At 43.5% G+C, this 25,800-nt stretch overlaps 2 protein-coding genes across 2 annotated transcripts; both read left to right on the top strand.

Annotated features, from left to right (window-relative positions):
- Window positions 1-5,240: 5,240 nt before the first annotated feature.
- Window positions 5,241-8,520, top strand: LOC108921240 (T-cell surface antigen CD2-like). The gene is made up of 3 exons (XM_018730591.1): window positions 5,241-5,372; window positions 6,518-6,805; window positions 7,371-8,520. Exons 1-3 carry the CDS (start codon window positions 5,252-5,254, stop codon window positions 7,769-7,771), a joined length of 810 nt encoding a protein of 269 aa, XP_018586107.1. The 5' UTR covers window positions 5,241-5,251; the 3' UTR covers window positions 7,772-8,520.
- Window positions 8,521-16,724: 8,204 nt separating this feature from the next.
- Window positions 16,725-24,952, top strand: LOC108921241 (cell surface glycoprotein MUC18). The gene is given in 10 exon segments (XM_074559691.1): window positions 16,725-16,929; window positions 18,950-19,300; window positions 19,680-19,825; window positions 19,976-20,129; window positions 20,462-20,577; window positions 20,735-20,885; window positions 23,316-23,699; window positions 23,855-23,951; window positions 24,206-24,215; window positions 24,217-24,952. Coding segments are annotated over 10 exon segments (1,569 nt in total). The 5' UTR covers window positions 16,725-16,868; the 3' UTR covers window positions 24,316-24,952.
- Window positions 24,953-25,800: the final 848 nt, after the last annotated feature.

The following is a 25,800-nucleotide window of genomic DNA, read 5'->3' as shown; positions in this document are numbered from 1 at the left end:
GAAAATGAGTTACTCAAAGTCTCTTGTTGTCCATGAAGGGATGTGAAATATTTCACTAGTGAGGTCCTCCAGATCAGTGGCATCAGGAAGAGAGAAGAATGTGGCTTCCTTTCACTCACACTGTGGTTCACAGACATTTGCACTGAAAATCAATTTACATCTACAGTTCCTTTCCCTTTGGGTCCTCAAGTCAAACGGTACAAAAGTGGCATTTTCTCAGGGCACACAGACCCCCACGGACACACAGAAATGCCAAAACCTGCCCGTTCCTTGAAGCGGTCACAGTCCCCACTCTTCATTGTGCCCATGTTTGCTGGCATCCATGTGCCTCCTCTTTCAGTCTAACCTTGAGATCTAAGATACAGCGGGACATTACGTTTTAAGATCTTGATTTTACTGATTTTAAAATGCCATAAAATGTTCAAAAACAAATGCTTGAGAGGAGGGCTTGATATTAACACCCGTCCATTCACCAAAAGCGGGTAGAAAACAGCGATGGCAGGTAACTCCATCACCCCCATTAGCCACTTGTGTGGACGACGTTTTGGTGGAATGGAAAAAAAAATGTAGTTCACGAAACTCTCCTTAGACAATTCAAATCTACTCAATGGCATCCTAAATAATACTACAACTCCCATGAGCACTTGCTGCACAATCTGCATGCTCATACTATTGGTGCTTCGGCACCAGACTCCAGCAAGACAAGGAGGGAAGAACAGTTGAAAATGTGGCAGCATATTAAGGGCATGAAAAGACCAGTTGAACAGACTGATAGTACAGCAAAAAAAAAAAAAAAAGTCTTTTGTTGTGGGAAATACCAGTTTCAACCTGGAGACAATAGAAAGAGACCAGCAAAGAAGGAATCTGCTTCTAGAGAGTTTGAGGACATCTGACATGTTTCCCTCTTTTCTTCCCACTGACCCCCACCACACACAAAAGAGACATTGGAATGTTGTGTCCAGCTAAACTCATTTTTGTTCAAATAAATGATGCAGTTACAGTCTCCAGTTACCTTTTATTTATGTGTATTTGTGTGTGTGTGTGTGTGTGCGTGCATTTTGGCTAGTGAAAACAGTGAGTGGCTAGTGACTTTGAAAAATCACTAAGCACAGTGGCTGGTGAGCCAAAAAATTAATGTCAAGTCATGGTTGAGAGGGAAAGGTTTACATTGAATGTAGCGCTAAAATTCAGTACAGCCTCTCAAGCAGCTCTAATCGTTCAGGTATAACTTAACTCCCTGGATGTGGTGTTGCAGGTGTTCCATTCAGCCTGACTTTTCTCTCTGGACATTGTGGGACATGTGCTGTCAATCTTTTATTTATTTATGTCCAAGGCTATAAATATATTGGAGGCCATAGGGATTGTGTCTGTGGTGCCTGACGGGAAATCCGGCACTGGTTGTGTTCCACGTGACTTCGCAGCCTGTGTTGCAGACAGAGGAGGAGGATACTTACTCTTACTCGTATTGTTATTCCAAGAGGGCAGAAAGCACAGTTCTTCCCTGTGCCGTGACCCACCACAGCTCACTTTCTCCGCCAGCCTTCCGTGAAGGCTTCTGATAGCGGTCCCTTTCGCAGGCCTGTCTTGGAGCTTTTTCATCTCACTGAGCTCATTTAAAGGGCTGGAAGGCACAGGTACCCAGGGCTTTGCAGGCATGCCATTGTGGTGCCTCATTCATTTTGTCATGTCTGTTAGCAGCTGTCCTCTTTCCACACTTTAGCGCCCACTAACTTCCCCAAGTCTGGAACGCCTCAAAGGCTCAGCGCACCGAGAATGAGAGCCGAAGGAGCAAACGTAGTCCTTAATGTAAGTTTAAAGGAGATCAAACGGGAGTGTCACTCCAAATAGCCAGAAGGAGTGTTTTGTTTAAAGTATCATGGCTTTGGCTGTTCTGCGTGTTTAGCGAACAGTGGAAATATTTGCAAATAACATATTTTCCTGCTGAAGTACTGTGTGTCATTCTGAGGTACGGAGCATCCTGACAGCATGTGATTACTGCACACAAGTCACTGACAAGTATTCTGGAAATGTGGGATCTGATTCTGGGTGAAACAGCCTCTTCTCATTTACTGCCAGGGGAAATTGCAGGTTTGCGGGTAAGGGCTTAATTAGCTTGATTCTAACTGGTTGCCGTGAAGGTGCATGGACACCCAATGATAGTCCCGTTTCCTGAGGACAGCTGTCATTGGCTGTTGAGACCTCACCCTCATATTCTTCTGAGCTCTCATTGGCTAATGGCTTGTACCTGGTCCACTCTAAGGCATCACTGGCCCTATGTGTTTTCATAATTTTACTTTATTTTCTGGGCAAAGTTTTTTGAGAAAGACACGAGCACAGCTTTAATTGATACAGAATTTATTTACTTTTCTCGAAAGCAATGTACAACTCAGAGTAAACAAAAGCACATTTCACAATAAAAGAAGTGCTTTAGATGCAGACACATGACTGTCAAAGCAATTAGTTTTCACAAGACCACTCTTTTTGCCAGTGCACATTCCAAGAATAGCTGACTATAGAACTGACTTTGACAGGAGATATAAACATTCAGTCACTCACTATTATTAACTGCTTGTCCAAGTCAGGGTGGTTTAGAGCATATCCCAGAAACAGTGTACCAGGCTATTCAGGGTAAACCATGGATGGCACATCAGTCCATCTCAGGGTAGCTACACACAACACAGAATGACCAACCATGGAGTATGGGAGAAGACAGGAGCACCTAGAAGAATCCCACCCAGCCTAGAGCACACACTGTGCTGTAAAGTGGAAAAAGGGCTTTCAAACTGGAAGTCTTCAGACTGCAAGTCCACGGCCTTAACCGTTACACCAGCTGTTGATGAAGACGATGCTGATGTGTAATGATCCTGAGAGTGAAATTTTCAATTTTCATTATTGAAGCGCGAGCCTGCCAAATTCAATATTATTGTTTTTTTTATTCCCTTGTGGTATAAAAAAACTCAGCAGAGGCACAAAAAGATGCACAAATTTAAGGAGGCGTTGCACACCAACTTGAAACCTGAAAAGAGGAATTTGTAATGTGGAAAGAGGTTGTGAACATCTTCTGTTTATTTGTTGATAACTAAGAACTAAAGTCTTTTCCTTCCCCTCAATAGAAGTCAAAAATACATGTGCAGCTCCTGTAAACATTCCACACTGACCAGAAGCAGTTGAAGGAATCAGTCGAGGAGAATCTCCAGCTGCTGTCGGTCACTTTGGTGAGTCCCTCACAACACCTCACTGTCACGTAAAGAGCATCTTACACACTGCATTATCATCAGTCAATTTTTAAATACATATCTTACAACTTGTACATTCAGAGCTGCTAAGATTCTCATTCTCCAAGTTAATTCTAATTATGTTGAATAATAAAGTGTAGTTTTTCTTAAGACAGAGGTGGTCAGGAAATGCCATGTCTAGTTGACCTCATGTAATATTATCTTCATTTTCAATACATTAATTAATCATACAGCATAACTGACTAATAAGAGTTGATCAACTTTCACTCTGGCGGTTGTAGGCTACCACATCATGTTGACACGATCACAACTGTGCTCTCAAAACACTCTTACTGCTGCCATGGCAACAGATTTTAATATGTAATGGACCATAACACTACTTCATTTCACTGCAATATATTCATTTTAACAGAATTTTGGTGCTGACGCTCAAAATTGTTTCCATATTACTGGGGTACTCTCACATGTGCATTTGTGTTCCGCTGTGGTGTGATGTGCAGGGCGAGCACAAACTCTGGCATTGGTCTACAAGTTACATGATGATACTCGTCACTATTTGGGAATACTCGTGAACAGTAGTGATGCTGGGGCTGGATTTCTTTTCTTTTCAAATGAAAATACCTTATGGCAGCAGGTAATGTAGTAGTTGAAGATGCTGCCATGTACCCAAAGAACCAAGACTGCAGTACATTGCATACATTGTAAGTCAAGGACTATGTTTAGTTTTAAAAGTGACTTTGGATTTACAAACAAGCAAGATATGAAAGGGCTTCTTCTCTGAGTTGTATTTTTGTATTGAAGAACCACCATGCGCAAAGGGTCTTAGAACTGTTGTAAAACCTCTGAAAGGAACACGGACACATCCACAGTAGCTTGAACAAGAATCAGCACGGCTCCTTGAGAACCAGTCTTCCTGCTATTGAGATCGGGCGACAACTTCAGATTGAAGAAGTGGGTTTTCTGTTCAGTAGCTAAAACAAACATAATCTGAGTAACCAAAATCTTAGCTTTTAGCTATATCACAATGTCATACAGCAGGTTAGTTACATGCTAAAAAGTGAAACTGTGGTTATTGTCGTGAGATTTAACCCTTTGTGTGACTTTGCAACTACTACTGCTGCTGCTGAGCATTTTCACTTTATACAGTGTAAAATAAACTGTAATAGTGTCCAGATTCCTTTGGTTACTAAATTGAATTAGTTCAATGATACTGATTCTATCATAATCCTATTACAGTCTCCCTTTTTCTAATGTTTTTTTTATGATTATGCCTCAGTATAACAATTATATATGATTATATGATTTATCTTTTAAATAGTTGCGCACGCATTCTTCTTTGGGCGGGGTTTTTATTTGTGCTTATTTTCTAAGTGTGTGCTCATTTCCTGCAATGCATGCAAAGCTTGCTACTTTCACAGCCTGACACCTCAGTTACTTCTTTTAGTTCTATGAGTTATTGCTCTTAAAACTGACTTGAAAACATCCCCTTGAGTTTTGCTTTCATTTTTTAACCCGGTGAAGGCACAGAAATGTGGTTGTCCTATAACTCCTGGTTAGTTTCATTTATGCATTAATTTTAAAACATTTCAAAACTCTTAAAGCCTTAATAAATAAATAATAATAATAATTTATCATTTATAATTCTTAAAGCCAATAATTTCTTTTGCCTTCTTTTTTTTGTTTAGCTTGATATAATTTCCATAAATATTAAATATACTAAACATAATTTATTATTTCTCTTAATGTAATGCATAAATTGTACTTTTGTTGAGATGTACATCGCTTTGGACAAAAGCATCTGGTAAATGAATAAATGTAAATGTAAATGTATTATAATACAGTACATTGGTTGAGTGGGTTATGATATTTATGTGACGAAGGGGAAGAAGCTACCTAAGTGAAAAAAGAGCAATGTTTCTGAATGTGTAATGTGCTTCTAAAATGTGCATAGATGTAATATTTCTGTGTGGATGTGTGTATGTGCGCGCGCATATGTGGGTGGGTTTGTCTGTTATATGCTGCGCTGGTGTGCTTTTGAAAGGTCACAGTTCTCGAAAGAGCAACCTGAAACTCAAAGGATGGTGAAGGTGTTGATCTTGGCTGCTGTCTTAGTGGCCATGACTGCTACAGCCCAAGGTGAGTGACCACTGACCTCCACCTCTGCACCAGTACACCTCTTGTTCGAGCAGTGATGGATCTCTCAAACCCTGAAACTCTCAAATGAATACTAGGAACACCTTAAAATTAGTTTTCTGTGATAGTGTTATGTTTTCACAGTTCTTCTATGCACTAATTCTGAAACAGTGAAATTTCTTTATTGGATTTTATATTTTCTTTAAAGTGTAATGTCTACAATGGAAAGGACAAAATAATATGCATATACTGTACATTTGATGACCTAGATGCTGGATCCAAAAAAGCAACACAAAACATTGCAGTTGCATGTTTTATTATATGAGTTCTTCAGTCTACAGCAAAGCTTGAAAAAGAAAAGCAAAATATCTCCACTAATACAAGCGCCTATAGACAGAACAAGGATGTCCCTTTGAGATTGGCTTTTAAATTTTGGTTTTTCAGACTTTTTCCTGTTTTGGCAGCTTTCTGGCATCACATTTCACATTTTTTTGACATCAGATCTTTTTGTCTGTTCTAGTGGTGTATGAACTGAGCCTGAGGGTACTGAGGTCATTATAGTTTTTACATCATTTACTTTGTGCACAGGGTAACGAAACATGCAGTCATAGGTGTGAAAAAGTGAGCAGCTACCTCAGAAACCAAGATCTGCAATAACTGCAAACTAAACTGCTTCCTATAGCTGGTGATTAAGGTCTCACTTTGGTGTGGAGGAATTTGGTCCCACCCTTTCATGCAGAATTGCAAATTTAATGTCAAACAACTGCAGAAATTTAGAAAAATAGAAATACTTAAGCACTGTATGTGTGTATGCATGTGTGAATATGTGTTTGTATGAGTGAAAGTGTGTGTCTGTGAATGTTCATTTTTCTCTTTGTGTGACCTTCTATGACTTTCTGTATGTATTTAGCGCGGACACTTATTTGTATGCTTTTTTGCACGGATCTGTATTCATGTATTGGTTTGAGTTGTGCAGTATGTATGTATGTGTGTATTTTTGAAAGTGACGGTATGTGAATATACACGCTTGACAGTGAGTGTGAATTTGTCCGTAAGTCCTAGCGCTGCACTGTGTGTTTTTGTGTGTGTGAGTTTGTATAATTCCGTGTGGTGACAGGCCATATTGCCCTCTCCTTGGTGTGTCTTAGAGAACCAGGAGCCCTGCACTTTCAAACCAGTTGGAGGCTCTGCGACAATCCTGCTGCAGAGTACTAACCTGGATCCTGCTTTGGAACTCATCTGGAAGCTGAACAATACAAAAATCTTCCAAAGGAAGAGAGGCAAAGTTTCCATGGGAAACGAGAGTGATGTGACGAAAGAGGGTTCCCTGAAACTCCGGAACCTGCAGCTACAGCATGCCGGGTTGTACGAAGCAGAGGTGTATGACACAAAGGGGAAACAGGTCATATGTAAAGAGGCAATGCTTTGTGTCATGGGTGAGTAAGAAGACAGCAGCTGTTCACCAAAGAGTACCAGTGCTCTAACATTTAATAAGTGACATATGTGATAAAAACACTACAAGTTACAATCTCCAATATGGGGCTATCTACAGCACTGTCAGTCTAAGTATTTAATCACAGCACCTTTAGCGAATACAATTCTGAGAAAATTAGAAGCAATTAGTGGAGGAAATGAGGATCATTCGAAGGAGTTCACACTTGACTGTCAAATTTTTGCTGTTGAAGCTAATTGACTTACTCACTGTCCCACTGAGTGTCAATTACTGGTTGTCCAGGGCCCCAGTGCACAGCAGCCTATCCCAGAAATCAGGGTGCAAAGATAAGTATTGTTCATCCTGGACAGGACACCAGTTCAATTCATGAAGCCAAGAATCTCTTAGGAATTATTACAAATAATTGTGGCTGTGATGCTAATAAACTTTCTTATAACTGACCTGAACAAGCAGTACAAATACATGTTTGTAAATTACACACGTAAATGTTTAGTCAGTGTCTGAAATTAATTTTATCCACTTCTTTCATATTATTCCACATTTCCCAGAGAGGGTCTCCAGACCAATGTTGAACTACAGCTGTGATGAGGATGTGGTGCTCACCTGCCACTCTGACAGCCAGGTTGGACACGTGATGTTTAATTGGACACGAAACAGCCAGGTGATGGAAGGGGAGGAGGGACCCACTGTCACAGTGCCTGGGCGATCAGGCCTTGGGGACATGTTCTCCTGCTTGGTGTGGAACAAGGCCAGTGCTGAGAGCAGCAGCAATGTCACCATCGCGTGTGAGGATCCAACACCTTCTTACACAAAGGATCCCTCAAACCTGAAGTCCTACCGGAGTAACAGCAGCCCTGCAGCTACATCTGGAAACCACCTTCCCCTGCCATCATTGGGACAGTTTCTCCAGTTCTATATCTTCACCTTTACTCTGACCACATATTTCTAAATCTATGTGTTTCAAGCAGAAAAGTTTGCATGTGTTTCTGGACTGTCAGTGTTATGTATTATTATACTTTGAACTGTTTTATAACCTCCCTGTTTCATTATGTTTCACTGTTTGCAATGTGAAACGTATAAATTCTTTTATTCATTCATTCATAATCAATAACAACTTGTCCTGTGCAGGGTGGCGATGATCCGGAGACCATCTAAGAAGCATAGTGCATGAAACAGGATACCCCCTGGAGGGAACACCGCACCACCAGAGGGCAATCATACACACGTTCACACACTTAAGGAGCTTTAGAATCAACATTCCATCTGAATCACACCTTTGGACTGTAAGAGGGAAATAGAACACCTGGAGGAAACTCATGCAAACACCTGTGAGAGCCAGCAGAGTCTATGAAGACTCGCCTGGTGTCAAATCAGTGCCTGAACCCACAGTCCAGGAGTTGAGCAGCACAGGCACTACCTGTTGTGTAGCCACCCAGTACAGAAATAGTTCAGGAATTTTTTTGCACATTCCTTCTTCTGCCAATCGGATTTTGTTGAGGTTTTGGTTAAATGGGATCAAGGTTATATTTTATGCTTTTTTTAAGTTTTCGCAGGCTTCATTTATAAAGGTGATTCGATGCTCTCTCATGGAAAGCTATACTCTCTGCTCCTTTCTTGGTCAATATCCATTGCTATTAAATCTTGAGGATTCTTAATCGATGCTTCTACGTAATAATGTCATTGTCAAATTGTGCTTCATTCAGCCATTGTTCTTGTGGATATTAAACAATGACCATTTTTTATGGTGACTAAGAACACATAAGTAGAGAGCAGAGTGTGTCTGTCACTTTGAACAGAAAGGGGGACTTTTGACCTTTTCTGTGCTAAGGAATTAAATTTCCTGAAGTCCTTCGGCTTCTGCATGCTGCTCCACCCGTATGTACAATGGAAAATGTTACACAAATAATACAGTTAGTAGGTTAGAATGCTATACTAGCTTCACAGTCCAGCAACATGTTTCACCCAGAGTGGTTTCCAGTATCATTTTCTGTGAAGAATAGAGAAGTGCAAGCTGGAACCAGTGGTTTCTCACCATCTGCAAATCATCAGCTTCTTGTCCAGGTAGCAGAAGTGTGGCATTGTTGCTGCCTCCACTGCTTGTGCAGCAAGCAACTCATACTGCTGGTGTTCTTGCTTCATCGTCATCATTATCTTCAGTCATGACTGTAGCTGTGACACTGATGGCCTTGGGGATCCTGTGTTTCACCGCAAACACCCAAGGTAAGTCAGTAGGGGAGGCGGCCACACAGGCTGGGAAACTTTCCAGAGACTATCTCTGATACGTCTGTCCTCTTGCCTTCTCTGTCCATTGCTGTTGTTTTAACCTGGGTTTGACACTGTTTGGAATACACTGTAAAAGACGAGACTTGCAGACCGCAACAATAACTGTGCGACTTGATGAAATGATCTGGACAGCAGACTGCACTTCTCAAGCACTCACTCTCACTTTTGTGGAACCTAGAATTGTGTTTCAGATTTAAAAGACAAAAGAAGAAACAAGCGTAAAGAGGTCTTCATTACAAATCATGTGGAGACGTCTTGAAATTGACAGAAACTTTTCCTTGAGGTCTTTGACTGTCATGTAAAATGTAACTGGGTTTTTTCCCCAATTATTTTTCACCGTAAGAACGATGGTGAATTATCAAAGGTTCGTGTTTCTGCAGCTGTCACATAGACACACATAAACATACACACTGCTGAAATGCCTTTCAACAACAACTGTCAAAAAAAATCAGATTATCACTACAAATCTGAAATTTGTTGCAAATATGTATTTGCATATTTGCTTTTTCCAAGAAAACATGTTTTCCACAATGTTTCTTAATTTTTCATCTAAAATATTTCAGAATTGTTTTTGAATCAGGCTCTGTTCATGTTTATCGGCACACACACACACACACACACACACACACACACACACACACACGGTGTCTGAAACCGCTTGTCCGAGAACCTAACCCGGCAACACAGGGCTCAAGGATGGAGGAAGAAGGGACACACCCCATACAGGACACCAGTCCGCCACAAGTTTAGCGGTATACATCCTACAATGATCAAACATCTAAAAACTATATCTATTTCTTTAATGAAACAGTTGGTGCAAAGCTTGAACTGTGCAATACTGAGAATCAGGTGATGTTCATCTTACATTAACATTTACATTTATTGGCTTAGCAGACACTTTTCTTCAAAGCGACTTCCAATGAACTCTATGTAGTGTTATCAGCCCACACATCTTATTCACCAAAGTGATTTACACTGCTAGATACATTACTTACACTGGGTCACTCATCCGTACATCAGTGAAACACACTCTCTCTGTGACGCTCACACACTCACAAACACATCTTTATCAATATACGTGTGTGTTTGCATGCAGTGACTCTTCTGTCATTGTTATTGGTCTCTTGAATCCCAGCAAGGACATAATAGTCATCAGCAGATTTCAGGTCTACTTTTATCTTGTTCGTTCTGTCTTTCTTTGAGGACACAGAGTTTTCATTTGGTTTGGGTCTTAGTGGTTCATTGCTCAGAGCATCATTCCTTCCACTGCTTGTCAGAGCTGCACACAGTCATCAATATACTGCTGTTACTGTTCTGCACAAAGAACCCTGGCCTTCAAAAAGGATGAGATAATACGTACGAAACACAGGAATCACAGATGTATATCTAACAATGCTCTAGTTCAGCTATTTTACACAAGTAAATTCTACTAGGATTCAGGCTGTAACAGCTTATAGTACCAGTGAAAGGTTTGACCACACCTGGGTAAGCTGCTCATTACCTGCATGGGACAAACTGAACAAAAGCGTGAGAGCAAAACAACTCACAAGCACCCTAAACATCTGTGAGTTGCTGTGGATGAGCTGGGAAGAGTCAAACTTTTGACTGGTACTACATGTGTCCCAACGTTTACCCTGGCAGGAAGCGGGTCACCTAGACCTACCCCTGCAGCCAGGCCTGGGGGTTAGTGTTCCTAGGCGAGCGCCTGGTGGCCGGGCAGCCCACGTAACCCAGCCGGGCTCAGCTCTTGGTACTTGGAATGTAACCTCACTGGGGGGGAAGGAGCTGGAACTGGTGCAGGAGGTTGAGCGATACCAACTAGATATAGTTGGTCTCACCTCCACTCGCTGAGTTCCATCCGGGAGGAACTCAGAGTAGAGTCACTACTCCTCCACACTGAGAGGAGCCAGTTGAGGTAGTTTGGGCATTTGGTAAGGATGCCCCCTGGGCATCTCCCTTTAGGGGTATACCAGGCACGGCCAACTGGGAGGAAACCCCAAGGTCGGTCCAGGACCCGCTGGAGAGATTATATCTCCCACTTGGTCTGGGAGCGGCTGGGGATCCTCCAGGTTGAGCTGGAGGAAGTTGTGAGAGACAGGGGTGTCTGAACTGCTCTGCTCTTCCTATTGCCACCCTGACCCTAATAGGACAAGTTGGTAAGAAAATGGATGGATGGATGGATGGATGGATGTGTCCCAGACTTTGTAATACAGTTCTTCTGCTGATATCTATCTTTTACATGGTTGAACAACCCAATAACACACTCCATACAACATGTGCCACTAACAATTTTTTTACCAATAGAGTCTGAAAACGTCCCGGTGAACTTCATGGAGCACATCGATGCTGCTGTGGGGGAAAACGTGAGCCTGCCATGTGTGTTAAATAGCTCTGATGACATTGTGGTCCAGATTGAGTGGAAGAAAATGGAGGGGAAAAGTGAGAGCAAGTTGCTGGTCTACAACCCTATAAAGGATAAAGTGTCGAAGATCAGAGCCAACGTTTCACTGAAGACAGAAAAGATCAATGGTGAACTGAGTGGATCCCATCTATTGCTGCCCACAGTGGACTTGTGGGACAGTGGACAGTACGTGTGTGAACTCAACACCTTCCCTTTAGGGTCCATCAAGAGAGTGATGCAGCTGCTGGTAACAGGTGAACCAGGATTCTTCTGCTTTCTAGTGTTTATATACAGTGTCACCAGCTTTTGTTCACACACAGCTTTTACATACATATTGCACAAAAGCAATTAATTTTACTGTAGTTTTCCAGGGTATAGACGCAGTTCCCATATTTGGTTTCACACCCATAATCTTTCAGTCACACTGAAATTCTTTACCTACCATATCACCTCCTCTTCAGTTGTCACTTTTCCGCCCGTTCAGTGTAGTATTTGATACTCCGTTTGCAGTACGTGTTTCATCTCTGTGAACACAATCAGATGAATATGTATATTGTGGCATTTACAGTGTACATTTACAGTAATTTGTTGGAGAAACACAGCAATGCCTGAGTAATAATATTGTTCACCAGACGTCCCAGATCCCGACTCTCCCCCTGAGCTTCAGCTGTCTGCCAGTGTGATGGGACATGGTCAGGGAGTGAGGGAAGGTGACCAGCTGAAGATCCTGTGTACCAGCAGCCCTCCAGCAGACCACTACACCCTCTGGCCTTCAGAAGTAAACATCCCCTTCTCCTTCCTCTGCATCTTCAATAGCTTGTTTAAAAAAATTATTTACATAGATATTATTTCTTCAATATTTAATTACAAGGGGGGCGCGGTGGCGCAGTGGGTTGGACTGGGTCCTGCTCTCCAGTGGCCTGGGGTTCGAGTCCCACTTGGGGTGCCTTGCGAAGGACTGGCATCCCGTTCTGGGTGTGCCCCCTCCCCCTCCGGCCTTACGCCCTGTGTTGCCGGGTAGGCTCCGGTTCCCCGCAACCCTGTCTGGGACCAGTGGTTCAAAAAATGTGTGCGTCTGTATTTAATTACAACGTACACTCACTGGCCACTTTTTTAGATACACCTTGCTAGTACCAGGCTGGACCCCCTTTTGCCTTCAGAACTGCCTTAATTCTTCATGGCATAGATTCAACAAGGTGCTGGAAACATTCTTCAGAGATTCTGGTCCATGTTGACATGATAGCATCACGCAGTTGCAGCAGATTTGTCGACTGCACATCCATTATGCCAATCTCCCATTCCACCACATCCCAAAGGTTCTCTATTGGATTGACATCTGATGACTGTGGAGGCCATTTGAGTATAGTGAACTCATTGTTGTGTCCAACAAACCAGTTTGAGATGATCTGAACTTTGTGACATGGCGCGTTATCCTGCTAGAAGTAGGCATCAGAAGATGGTTACACTGTGGTCATAAAGGGATGGACATGGTCAGAATCAATATTCTGGTAGGCTGTGGCGTTTAAACGTTGCTCAGTTGGTACTAGGGGGCCCAAAGTGTACCAAGAAAATATTCCCCACACCATTACACCACCACCACTAGCCTGAACCATTGATACAAGGCAGGATGGATCCATGCTTTCATGTTGTTTACGCCAAATTCTGACCCTACCATCTGAATGTCGCAGCAGAAATCGAGAGTCATCAGACCAGCAACGTTTTTCCAATTCGTATTGTCCAATTCTGGTGAGCCCGTGCGAATTGTAGCCTCAGTTTCCTGTTCTTAGCTGACAGGAGTGGTACCCGGTGTGGTCTTCTGCTGCTGTAGCCCATCTGCTTCAAGGTTCAATGTGTTGTGCGTTCAGAGATGCTCTTCTGCATACCTCGGTTGTAACGAGTGGTTATTTGAGTTACCGTCGCCTTTCTATCAGCTCAAACCAGTCTGGCCATTCTCCTCTGACCTCTGGCATCAACAAGGCATTTTTGCCCACAGAACTGCCGCTCACTGGATATTTTCTCTTTTTCTGACCATTGTCTGTAAAGCCAATAGATGGTTGTGCGTGAAAATCCTAGTAGATCAGCAATTCCTGGAATACTCAAACTAGCCCATCTGGCACCAACAACCATGCCAGGTTCAAAGTCATTAAATCACCTTTCTTCTCCATTCTGATGCTCAGTTCAAACTTCAGCAGATTGTCTTGACCATGCCTACATGCCTAAATGCATTGAGATGCTGCCAAGTGATTGGCTGATGAGATATTTGCGTTAATCAGCAGTTGAACGGGTGTACCTAATAAAGTGGCCGGTAAGTGTATAACGTTTATAATACAATATAAATATATAAAGTATTTCCTTTTCTCAGAACAACAAATCCCTTCAGATAAGCCACGATGGGGTTTTCATATTTTCAAACGTGACGAGGAATAACAGCGGTTTGTACACTTGCCAGCCAAAGTGGGATGTGTCCACTCATCCTTTCCAAGGTCGTTACACCACGGTCATGGTCACAATCCATTGTGAGTCTTTTCCTGTCTCAGTCAGACACACTTCTGTTGGAATTGTTTCCCTCAGTCAGTTGACTCATCCGCATGATGTTACATCAGTGGTTGTTAAATGAGGTTTTGCATCTCAAGTCAACGAAGAAGAAGAAGAAGCTGCTTTAAGCACTTGATTTTTGGTCGTTTATCTGTTTGCTTCCTGTAAACTCCTGACACATGAAACATTCACTTTATTTCCCAGCCTCATTATCTCTGTTGGAGCTATTTAGTGTCTCAGTTATTAAGTAGACAATGTGGCTTAAATTGAAATTATTCTTTGTCCTCACTACGTCATCACAATGGAACAGTTCTTGATGCTCTGGAGTGTAACACCAGCAGCTCGGTCGAGCTCGAACCCGGGCAGAGTGTGAGCATCTCTTGCGGGGCCAAGGCTTCTGGGCCAGTGAGCATCACATGGATGAAGGTATGGAGATGCTGCTCCCACTCTTCCTGATGTTCTGTGATGGAGCCATATAAATAAATACACATTGAGAGCTTTCTGCACAGCGCTAGAAGCGGTATTCCTCTGTCAAAGCAACATGAACGTGTCCTGCTGAACTCTGTCTGTGGTCCTTTGACAGGACAATGTGACTGTGTCCAACTGTGATCTTCTGCTCATACGTAATGTGAGCAGTGATGATGCCGGGCTCTACAGCGTTGCCGTGTCTGTGGACGACTACCCCAGTCTGCAGAGACAAGCTGTGGTCAATGTGACCGTACACAGGGTTGTTGGTAAGTGTCACCAGTGATGGACAGGAGCGTTCTTCTGCGGCTTGGAAGGTACAGGCCAACGGCTGCCCCCATTCCATTCCCAGTGCAATCTTACTGGGCAGTAATTTTGTCCACTGCTGCAGTTTCTTTGGTAAGAAACTATGTAGTCATCACTGGCTTAATTGTTTTAGCAAGCAGTTTTTTAAAAAATTTGCATATGATCCTAGTTTTGTATTTGTGAACATTGGATTATTTCACTCTCTGCCTTTTTGCCACTTGGATGTGGGCAAATCAGATATGTATTCTAATTAGCATCTGAAGCAACATTAACAATTTTTGATTCACAGAAGTGCTTGTGTGAATGATATTGAACCTGACCCCTGACCCCCAGATTCTATCCATCACCCTGAGTTTAACCTGTCTACAGGTGTAATTGATCATGGTCAGGAGGGGAAGGAGCACTCCTCGGAGAACCTATTCTGCATCAGCAGCACTCCAGCAGATCACTATGACCTGTCTCAGTGCGACAGAAGAGGGGGTTGTTGAACTACAGCTGTGATGAGGATGTGGTGCTCACCTGCCACTCTGACAGCCAGGTTGGACACGTGATGTTTAATTGGACACAAAACAGCCAGGTGATGGAAGGGGAGGAGGGACCCACTGTCACAGTGCCTGGGCGATCAGGCCTTGGGGACATGTTCTCCTGCTTGATGTGGAACAAGGCCAGTACTGAGAGCAGCAGCAGTGTCACCATTGTGTGTGAGGATCCAACACCTTCTAACACAAAGGATCCCTCAAACCCGAAGTCCTACCGGAGTAACAGCAGCCCTGCAGCTACATCTGGAAACCACCTTCCCCTGCCATCATTGGGACAGTTTCTCCAGTTCTGTATCTTCACCTTCACTCTGACCACATATATCTAAATCTGTGTGTTTAAACTTAAATAAAAAGATACATTCCACAATCTCAGTTTTTATGTGTGATGATGGGACTTGACCCAGTGCTGTAGTACCACTGCAGTTTCTCCGTCCTTCCAGCAGGTGTCGGCAGGCAGGATGCGACGGTTGCTAGGCGCCCAAGACAGGAAGTACAGAGCAAAGTGTCTGTGGTCGTGTCTGTCACTGATTGTGCACTTTAAACTAAGAGCTGCTGGAAATTTTGACCTATTTTCTACACCAAGTTGATGAGTTTCCCAGTGTTTAGTGTAAGTGACACTGATTATATCAGACAACATAAAACATGCACTTGTACCAATACTCAGTGCCAGAAACAAAAATGAAAAATATCCTACATCAAGAAGCTAATTAAAACAAAATTTTATTACTTGGGTAGGTGGGTAAACTGTCTAATATTGTCAGGACAGTGAAATGAATCATTATGAACAATTCCAGTTTGGGAACTTGTCTGCAGTAACGCAGTCAGCGCAGTCCAGCAAAACATGGTACTTATAGAGGTTCATTCTTTCGTCCTTGATGAACAAGGAGGTTTGATGACTTTACCCCACATATCAGTAGTTATTTTGCACAGTGGCACTCAAGGAGTTGAAGCCTTTAGTTAATGCAGACCTGAGCGACAGAGACATTGCAGCCGCTCAGTTTCAGAAGGTCCGTATGTTCGATCACCTGTTCATTTACTGACGTAGGCCAACCGGTCACTGAAAACACAAAAAAAGACTCGTTGGCTCAGGTAAAATCTTGATTTCCGTGATTTAAAAAAATAAATCTGCGTTCTTACCAGAAGTGTCTGAAAAAATGAGAATAGCTCAGCTTTCATTAGATAGAGAGCAATAAAGCAGCAAACTCCATATGTGTGTGTGATTTCGACAGGCATAACCAAGATGGTGACGGATGCTCTGCTGTGGTTTAGAGTTCTGTCCATGTCTCGAGACGCTCCTTCCTGTCCAGGGCCTCGGAGGCAGGTGTGGGCGGTCCTCAACCCAAAGTTCCACATTCAAGATGGAGTCGGTGGTTTTCCGCTGAAAGCAAAGCGATGGTTTCCTGTTCAGACGGCAGTTTTGCGGCATTGCTGTTGCCGCCACTGCTGATGCTGCTGCTTGTGTTCTTGCTTCTTCTTCATTGTCAACATCAACATCATCAGTAAAAAGAGTTTGCATCATGGCTGTAGCTGTGACACTGATGACCTTGGGGATCCTGTGTTTCACCTCAAATACCCAAGGTAGGGCAGTAGGAGAGGCAGCCACACAGGCTGGGAAACTTTCCAGAAACTACCTCTGATACGCCTGTCCTCTTGCCTTCTCTGTCCTTTGCTTTTTCCAAGAAAATGTGTTTTCACAGAATTTGTTTTCTATGTTGAGGGGGTGCTGTGGTGCAGCGAGTTTGACCGGGTCCTGCTCTCTGGTGGGTCTGGGGTTCAAGTCCCACTTGGGGTGCCTTGCGACAGACTGGTGTCCTGTCCTGGGTGTGTCCCCTCCCCCTCCAACCTTGCGTTCTGTGTTGCCGGATTAGGCTCTGGCTCCCCGTGACCCCGTATGGAATAAGCGGTTTTGGATGATGTGTGTGTGTGTGTTTTCTACATTGTTTCTTAGTAGTCCATCGAAAATATTTCAGAACTCAGTTTGAATCAGGCTCTGTTCATATTTATCGATATACATCCTAAAATGACAAATATGTAAAAACTATGTCTATTTCTTTAATGAAACAGATGGTGCAAAGCTTGGACTGTGCAATACTGAGAATCAGGTGATGTTCACCTTACATTAACATTTACATTTATTGGCTTAGCAGATGCTTTTCTTCAAAGCGACTTCCAACGAAATCTATGTAGTGTCATCAGCCCACACACCTTATTCACCAAAGTGATTTACACTGCTAGATACACTACTTACACTGGGTCACTCAGCCATACATCAGTGAAACACACTCTCTCTGTGACGCTCACACACTCACAAACACATCTTTATCAATATACGTGTGTGTTTGCATGCAGTGACTCTTCTGTCATTGTTATTGGTCTCTTGAATCCCAGCAAGGACATAATAGTCATCAGCAGATTTCAGGTCTACTTTTATCTTGTTCGTTCTGTCTTTCTTTGAGGACACAGAGTTTTCATTTGGTTTGGGTCTTAGTGGTTCATTGCTCAGAGCATCATTCCTTCCACTGCTTGTCAGAGCTGCACACAGTCATCAATATACTGCTGTTACTGTTCTGCACAAAGAACCCTGGCCTTCAAAAAGGATGAGATAATACGTACGAAACACAGGAATCACAGATTTATATCTAACAATGCTCTAGTTCAGCTATTTCACACAAGTAAATTCTACTAGGATTCGGGCTGTAACAGCTTGTAGTACCAGTGAAAGGTTTGACCACACCTGGGTAAGCTGCTTATTACCTGTATGGGACAAACTGAACAAAAGCGTGAGAGCAAAACAACTCACAAGCACCCTAAACATCTGTGAGTTGCTGTGGATGAGCTGGGAAGAGTCAAACTTTTGAGTGGTACTACATGTGTCCCAACGTTTACCCTGGCAGGAAGCGGGTCACCTAGACCTACCCCTGCAGCCAGGCCTGGGGGTTAGTGTTCCTAGGCGAGCGCCTGGTGGCCGGGCAGCCCACGTATCCCAGCCGGGCTCAGCTCTTGGTACTTGGAATGTAACCTCACTGGGGGGGAAGGAGCTGGAACTGGTGCAGGAGGTTGAGCGATACCAACTAGATATAGTTGGACTCACCTCCACTCTTGCTGAGTTCCATCCGGGAGGAACTCAGAGTAGAGTCACTACTCCTCCACACTGAGAGGAGCCAGTTGAGGTAGTTTGGGCATTTGGTAAGGATTCCCCTGGGCATCTCCCTTTAGGGGTATACCAGGCACGGCCAACTGGGAGGAAATCCCAAGGTCAGTCCAGGACCCGCTGGAGAGATTATATCTCCTACTTGGTCTGGGAGCGGCTGGGGATCCTCCAGGTTGAGCTGGAGGAAGTTGTGAGAGACAGGGGTGTCTGAACTGCTCTGCTCTTCCTATTGCCACCCTGACCCTAATAGGAGAAGTTGGTAAGAAAATGGATGGATGGATGGATGGATGGATGGCTGGATGGATGGATGGATGGATGGATGGATGGATGGATGTGTCCCAGACTTTGTAATACAGTTCTTCTGCTAATATCTATCTTTTACATGGTTGAACAACCCAATAACACACTCCATACAACATGTGCCACTAACAATTTTTTTACCAATAGAGTCTGAAAACGTCCCGGTGAACTTCATGGAGCACATCGATGCTGCTGTGGGGGAAAACGTGAGCCTGCCATGTGTGTTAAATAGCTCTGATGACATTGTGGTCCAGATTGAGTGGAAGAAAATGGAGGGGAAAAGTGAGAGCAAGTTGCTGGTCTACAACCCTATAAAGGATAAAGTGTCGAAGATCAGAGCCAACGTTTCACTGAAGACAGAAAAGATCAATGGTGAACTGAGTGGATCCCATCTATTGCTGCCCACAGTGGACTTGTGGGACAGTGGACAGTACGTGTGTGAACTCAACACCTTCCCTCTAGGGTCCATCAAGAGAGTGATGCAGCTGCTGGTAACAGGTGAACCAGGATTCTTCTGCTTTCTAGTGTTTATATACAGTGTCACCAGCTTTTGTTCACACACAACTTTTCACATACATATTGCACAAAAGCAATTAATTTTACTGTAGTTTTCCAGGGTATAGACGCAGTTCCCATATTTGGTTTCACACCCATAATCTTTCAGTCACACTGAAATTCTTTACCTACCATATCACCTCCTCTTCAGTTGTCACTTTTCCGCCCGTTCAGTGTAGTATTTGATATTCCGTTTGCAGTACGTGTTTCATCTCTGTGAACACAATCAGATGAATATGTATATTGTGGCATTTACAGTGTACATTTACAGTAATTTGTTGGAGATACACAGCAATGCCTGAGTAATAATATTGTTCACCAGACGTCCCAGATCCTGACTCTCCCCCTGAGCTTCAGCTGTCTGCCAGTGTGATGGGACATGGTCAGGGAGTGAGGGAAGGTGACCAGCTGAAGATCCTATGTACCAGCAGCCCTCCAGCAGACCACTACACCCTCTGGCCTTCAGAAGTAAACATCCCCTTCTCCTTCCTCTTCATCTTCAATAGCTTGTTTAAAAAAATTCTTTACATAGATATTATTTCTTCTATATTTAATTACAATTTATGTTTATAATACAAAATATACAATATAAATATATAAAGTATTTCATTTTTTCAGAACAACAAATCCCTTCAGATAAGCCACGATGGGGTTTTCATATTTTCAAACGTGACGAGGAATAACAGCGGTTTGTACACTTGCCAGCCAAAGTGGGATGTGTCCACTCATCCTTTCCAAGGTCGTTACACCACGGTCATGGTCACAATCCATTGTGAGTGTTTTCCTGTCTCAGTCAGACACACTTCTGTTGGAATTGTTTCCCTCAGTCAGTTGACTCATCCGCATGATGTTACATCAGTGGTTGTTAAATGAGGTTTTGCATCTCAAGTCAACGAAGAAGAAGAAGAAGAAGCTGCTTTAAGCACTTGATTTTTGGTCGTTTATCTGTTTGCTTCCTGTAAACTCCTGACACATGAAACATTCACTTAATTTTCCAACCTCGTTATCTCTGTTGGAGCTATTTAGTGTCTCAGTTATTAAGTAGACAATGTGGCTTAAATTGAAATTATTCTTTGTCCTCACTGCGTCATCACAATGGAACAGTTCTTGATGCTCTGGAGTGTAACACCAGCAGCTCGGTCGAGCTCGAACCCGGGCAGAGTGTGAGCATCTCTTGCGGGGCCAAGGCTTCTGGGCCAGTGAGCATCACATGGATGAAGGTATGGAGATGCTGCTCCCACTCTTCCTGATGTTCTGTGATGGAGCCATATAAATAAGTACACATTGAGAGCTTTCTGCACAGCGCTAGAAGCGGTATTCCTCTGTCAAAGCAACATGAACGTGTCCTGCTGAACTCTGTCTGTGGTCCTTTGACAGGACAATGTGACTGTGTCCAACTGTGATCTTCTGCTCATACGTAATGTGAGCAGTGATGATGCCGGGCTCTACAGCGTTGCCGTGTCTGTGGACGACTACCCCAGTCTGCAGAGACAAGCTGTGGTCAATGTGACCGTACACAGGGTTGTTGGTAAGTGTCACCAGTGATAGACAGGAGCGTTCTTCTGCGACTTGGAAGGTACAGGCCAACGGCTGCCCCCGTTCCATTCCCAGTGTAATCTTACTGGGCAGTAGTTTTGTCTTGTGTTATTGGTGCTTTCATTGATTTTTTACAAGCTGACACTTCTAATAAGGATTTTTCTTTATGAAAATTATTTGCAATATTTGGACTGTGGGGGGTACGGTGGCGCAGCGGATTTGGCCGGGTCCTGCTCTCTGTTGGGCCTGGGGTTCAAGTCTCGCTTGGGGTGCCCTGCGATGGACTGGCATCCCATCCTGGGTTTGTCCCCTCCCCCCTCCAGCCTTGCGCCCTGTGTTACCGGGTTGGGCTCCGGCTCAGCGTGACCCTGCTTTGGACACGCGGTTTCAGTCAATGTGTGTGTGTATTTGGACAGTTGTGGATTTATTTTAACAAGTGTTGATTACAAAGATCACAGGGTTCTGTGAGGAGCGGAGGATTTAATGTGTAATGTGAGAAAACAGCCCCGAATTACCCACCGATATAATATTTCACAGTAATGAGACTATCCACAGCCTGAGCTTCATTCCTTTTTGATCATAATTTTGTGAAGTGGAAAAATCAGACAGTTTACAGCATCTTCTCTTGCTGCCCAGATTCCACTTTTGGGTCATCTGAAACTTTCTTTGTTTAACATCTTTTTATGATTAATGTCAGTTTTGTCCCGTCGTTCATTCGTCCGTCCAGGTAGGCTGAGAAATTCCCTCATGCGTTTACTCTAGCGTCCCCTAGCGGGAAGCATATCTGCACACGTCAAAGGATGACATCTCGCACCAAGGTCACGGGTTCACTAGACAAGTGTTTCCTGTTGCACACCTCTGCAGCTGTCATGATGCTGTCTCTGTGGTGACGTCCCACACTCTGTTTCAGTTCACCATAAAGTATTTGTGTTTACTGACTCCTAGTGGAGACTGGACGAATGATTTTGTTTTACTCTGTCAAAGTCAAGAGGACGATGTACTAGCCAATACATTTACATTTATTTACTTAGCAGATGCTTTTCTCCAAAGCAACTTCCAACAAACTCTATGTAGTGTTATCAGCCCACACACCTTATTCACCACAGTGACTTACACTGCTAGATACACTACTTACACTGGGTCACTCATCCATGCATCAGTGGAACACACTCCCTCTGTCACTCACACACTATGGGTGAACCTGAACAGCATGTATTTTGACTGTGGGAGGAAACCAGAGCACCCAGAGCAAACCCATACAAACACGGGGAGAACATGCAAACTCCACACAGACTGAGCGGGGATTGAACCCACGTTCTCTCGCACCGTCCAGGCTACTCACTGTGCCACAGAGCAAAACAGAGCTGCACAACATCTTCACATACTATCCACATTCCTTCATTGTTTCTTATGATTCTGCAAACAGTAACTATCATCTAAAGCAACTTACAGTATTAAGCTGCTGACAGATTTGGGCATTTATACAGCCAGGTAATTTTTACTGTATCGGTTCAGCCTGAGTAAATTGATCAAGGGTACTACAGCAGTAGTTTTGAGCCAACTCTTGGACCTTCAGATTGCAAGGCAACAGCCCGAAACACATGCTACCTGTTGGCTCATGTCTTTTTCTTAGACAGCGGTGCACAATGAACACCAGGCTCAGCGAATGTGGAAATGCTCAGTAGCTCAGAGAGTTCTTGTTTAAAGAGAGATACTGTTTTCACTACACTCCAAGGTATAGTTTCCAACTCTACACAGCTCAGATGGCCCACAGCCCTGTTTTGTGTTGAAACATTTTTTGAGAAAAAAAGTTGTGACAGTAACTATAGTCTATCACACAAAGTACAGCACAACCCATTGTTTTATGATGCTTTATATTTTATCCAAAGTCCACCATCCACCGTTATGATTTATGCCCAGCGTTCACCATTTCTCTTTTTATTTTGATATTTCGCTTAAATAATCCCTTGTGCACTCTAAGCAGACATCAAATAAGCAGTTAAAAGTTTATCTTTTCACTCTACAGTTTCCATTTAACTGGTGAAATTGTTGTGAAACTTGCTCTCTGCATGCTGGAATAACATACCCACTTCAAGTAGTCTACACCTGCAGAAGTGCCTTCTGAAACTGCTTCACAGGGCAGCTAGTTTGACCAGGAGACCATTCTTTGTAATAGAAAAATGTAAGAATAATAATAAGGTTAGAGAAATGTTATTAGTGATTTTTGAACTTCTTGGTGATTTTCATGTAAAAATGTGTCGCTCCAGGATTTACAAGATTAAAGATGATCATTTCTCCCTTGGGAAATAAAAGAAGTCTGAGCCTCTGCCTTGCAGATGAATTTTCAGAAGGGACTTAGGTTTGGATATCAGGAGAAGTGTGTGTAAGATTCCATTCTCATCCAGTGCCTTTTTTTTCCCAGCTCCAACCAGCTGGGACCATTTGGACGCCACCTCCATCATCGCAACATCGGGGGACCCTGTCCAAGTTAGCACAAGCACTGCCCTGACAATGGTCACCTCAGATATGACGTGGACTGACATCAGCACAACCGCAATGGAGCATGACTGGAAAACTGTGGAAGAGACTTTCTCCTCTGAAAATGCAACTACAGAGCAGTTTGACAGCATGAATACAACAACATCAGAGGACAACACCACAGACTCAAAAGCTAATGGATTTACATTCAGTTCCGTGCTGCCCTGGTTCTCGCAGAACATCACATCAGCGGGAACACACGAGAGCATGGTCCCCAACACTGGGACATCACCACGCAGCATCATTGCAAGTGTACCCACCACCTCAGGTAGGGTTTTAAATGTGGATAGTTTGAAAAAGCCAGCAAGGGTTTGAAATGACAGCAAAGATCATTTAAATCAGCGAGGAATGGTTTGGGTTACATTTACCCTGTTTTCTCTTTTTTTTCCCATATCCCTCTGTTTTTCTTGTTTTGTTGTAAAGCACCAAATAAGAGGAACATGCTGTGGGCCATCTTCCCTTTCCTGGCGTTAGCAGTCATAGCCACTGTTCTGTACATGAAATACAGAATCCAGAGGAGGTGAGCTATTCTTTCTCTTTCCAGTCTTCCATTGGCATTGCTGTGCTGAGTAGATTAAAGAACAGGGTACAACTTTAACACCGGCAGCAAATATAAATAATCTGGAATTTCATTCCACACTAACACTGGGCCAGTATTAAAGATTTGTGGCTCAAAAAAACATAAAAATTTAATTTGCACAGTCTGACATTGATTTTTTTAAATATATGTTTAAGTATCTGTTGTCTCAAAATATGTTTTTCCCCTTCTTCCAGGATGGACTTGCCCCCCCCCTTTTAAACCCCCCCCACCACCGGTGAAGTACACTTCAGTGCGGACCACCCCTGTTTCAGAGTACCCCATGATAGACATCCAAAGAATTTAGAGCAGCACACGGAGGGCCAGGGCAGCCATAAAGATGCGTCCCACTCTCTGACGGACATCTGTTTCCACAGTGGTCCTAAGCCATTGGGCTTGTGACCTCAAGCTTTCGATCCCAGGATGAAAGTTACATTGAGACCTTTGGGGGGAAAAACATCCATATATATTAAACTATATAAATGGGTAGAAATACTGTAATAGTTACTTTTAATACAGCTTTGTGTTTGGAGGAACATTTTGTACGTTTTATGCTAACCCCAGATAAGGAGGCCATTTGTTTCCTGGCCTGCGCACCTGCTCTGGTGTGTTTCCTCTTATATGTAACATTCAAAAATTTCACATTTACATCTGTGCACGATTTTACCGCATACAGCATGTATTTGTTTCAGGCAGCGTATTCTGTTTAGAAAGTATGGAAAGCCGTTAGGATTTTTTTTTTTTTTTTAAATTTCATGTGACCTCGGACTGGGGTGCCAGAGAGACACAGGGAGGTTGTCATCTACCTCCCATCAGTGAAGTGTCCCAGAAATGGTGTCCCACTCATCCAGCTGGAAAGGGAAATGCACATGCAGACACTTACTTTGGGGGACAGCCAGATTCCTAGTTGGCCTGTAGACAGGTTTCCAGGTGAGGGACTCAGGAAAGAGTTACATTTGTGTTGTGTTGAGTGTTTGGCGTCTGCTGTTCATCGAACGTCTTTTGTGTCAGCGCTCTTGTGGCCTAAAGAAGGATCTCATGTAAAAGAGTGCAGGCCACACTTTGGTTGGGTCAGTGGTTTGCTTCACGTTTCCGTCTGTTTCAAACGAATCCATCGTAATAAACGGTTATCTGTGAAGAGGCATGCTCTGCGCTGAGTCATCGTAAAAAAACGGCAGTACGAAGGGGACGCTCCATGGAAGCGCATCCGTCAGACAATTTCAAGAGGGACTGCGCTTCCATGAGACAAAACGTACACCCACTTCGGTGTGATAAAACTTTCCGCTGAAGTGAAGTGCCGCCAGATACCAGAAGCTCTAGCTTATGTCTGCTGAAGGCACGTCCGCAGGAAGATCCGCTGTGACGCGCGGCGTGCGCTCAGGTTGTCGAGATGTCACAGCCGAGCATGTTCGCCCGTTTGACTGGCAGATACTGCGAAATGCAGAACATCCCAAACAGGAAGCAAGAGCTGTGTGGGAGGAAAGCGAAGAGTCAAAGCCACACTTAGGATTCCCCTCGCCTTCTTCCGTCCTGTGTACACCTGCTCAAATCTGACGTGCATACGTGTCACTTCGTGTGCTTCGGTCTCCATGTGGGATTATGTTCCTGCGTGTGTGTCTGCTTTGTGAGTGCTCCTCTCCGTTGTCATACATGTGTGTCTTCGTGCCTCCCTCCTCGTGTCTTTCCACGCGACTTTACATGAAACCAGAGTGTGTCTACGGTGGTCGGTGTGCAGAGCATCCAACTCCTACAGTATGTCAGTATGTCTTTGTATGTTCAGTTATCAGTCTAG

The sequence above is a fragment of the Scleropages formosus genome, chromosome 4 (assembly GCF_900964775.1).
Source record: "Scleropages formosus chromosome 4, fSclFor1.1, whole genome shotgun sequence".
Lineage (NCBI taxonomy): Eukaryota > Metazoa > Chordata > Actinopteri > Osteoglossiformes > Osteoglossidae > Scleropages > Scleropages formosus.
The sequence above is the reverse complement of the archived record's forward strand: the minus strand, read 5'-3'. Positions and strand labels throughout refer to the sequence as shown.

What these genes read in the sequence shown, in the direction of transcription:
- LOC108921240 (XM_018730591.1), top strand. Translation starts at nt 5,252, where the DNA reads ATGCTGCGCTGGTGTGCTTTTGAAAGGTCACAGTTCTCGAAAGAGCAA. An exon ending in CATGACTGCTACAGCCCAAG is followed by an intron (nt 5,373 to 6,517) that starts GTGAGTGACCAC and finishes GGTGTGTCTTAG; the next exon opens with AGAACCAGGAGCCCTGCACT. An exon ending in GGCAATGCTTTGTGTCATGG is followed by an intron (nt 6,806 to 7,370) that starts GTGAGTAAGAAG and finishes CACATTTCCCAG; the next exon opens with AGAGGGTCTCCAGACCAATG.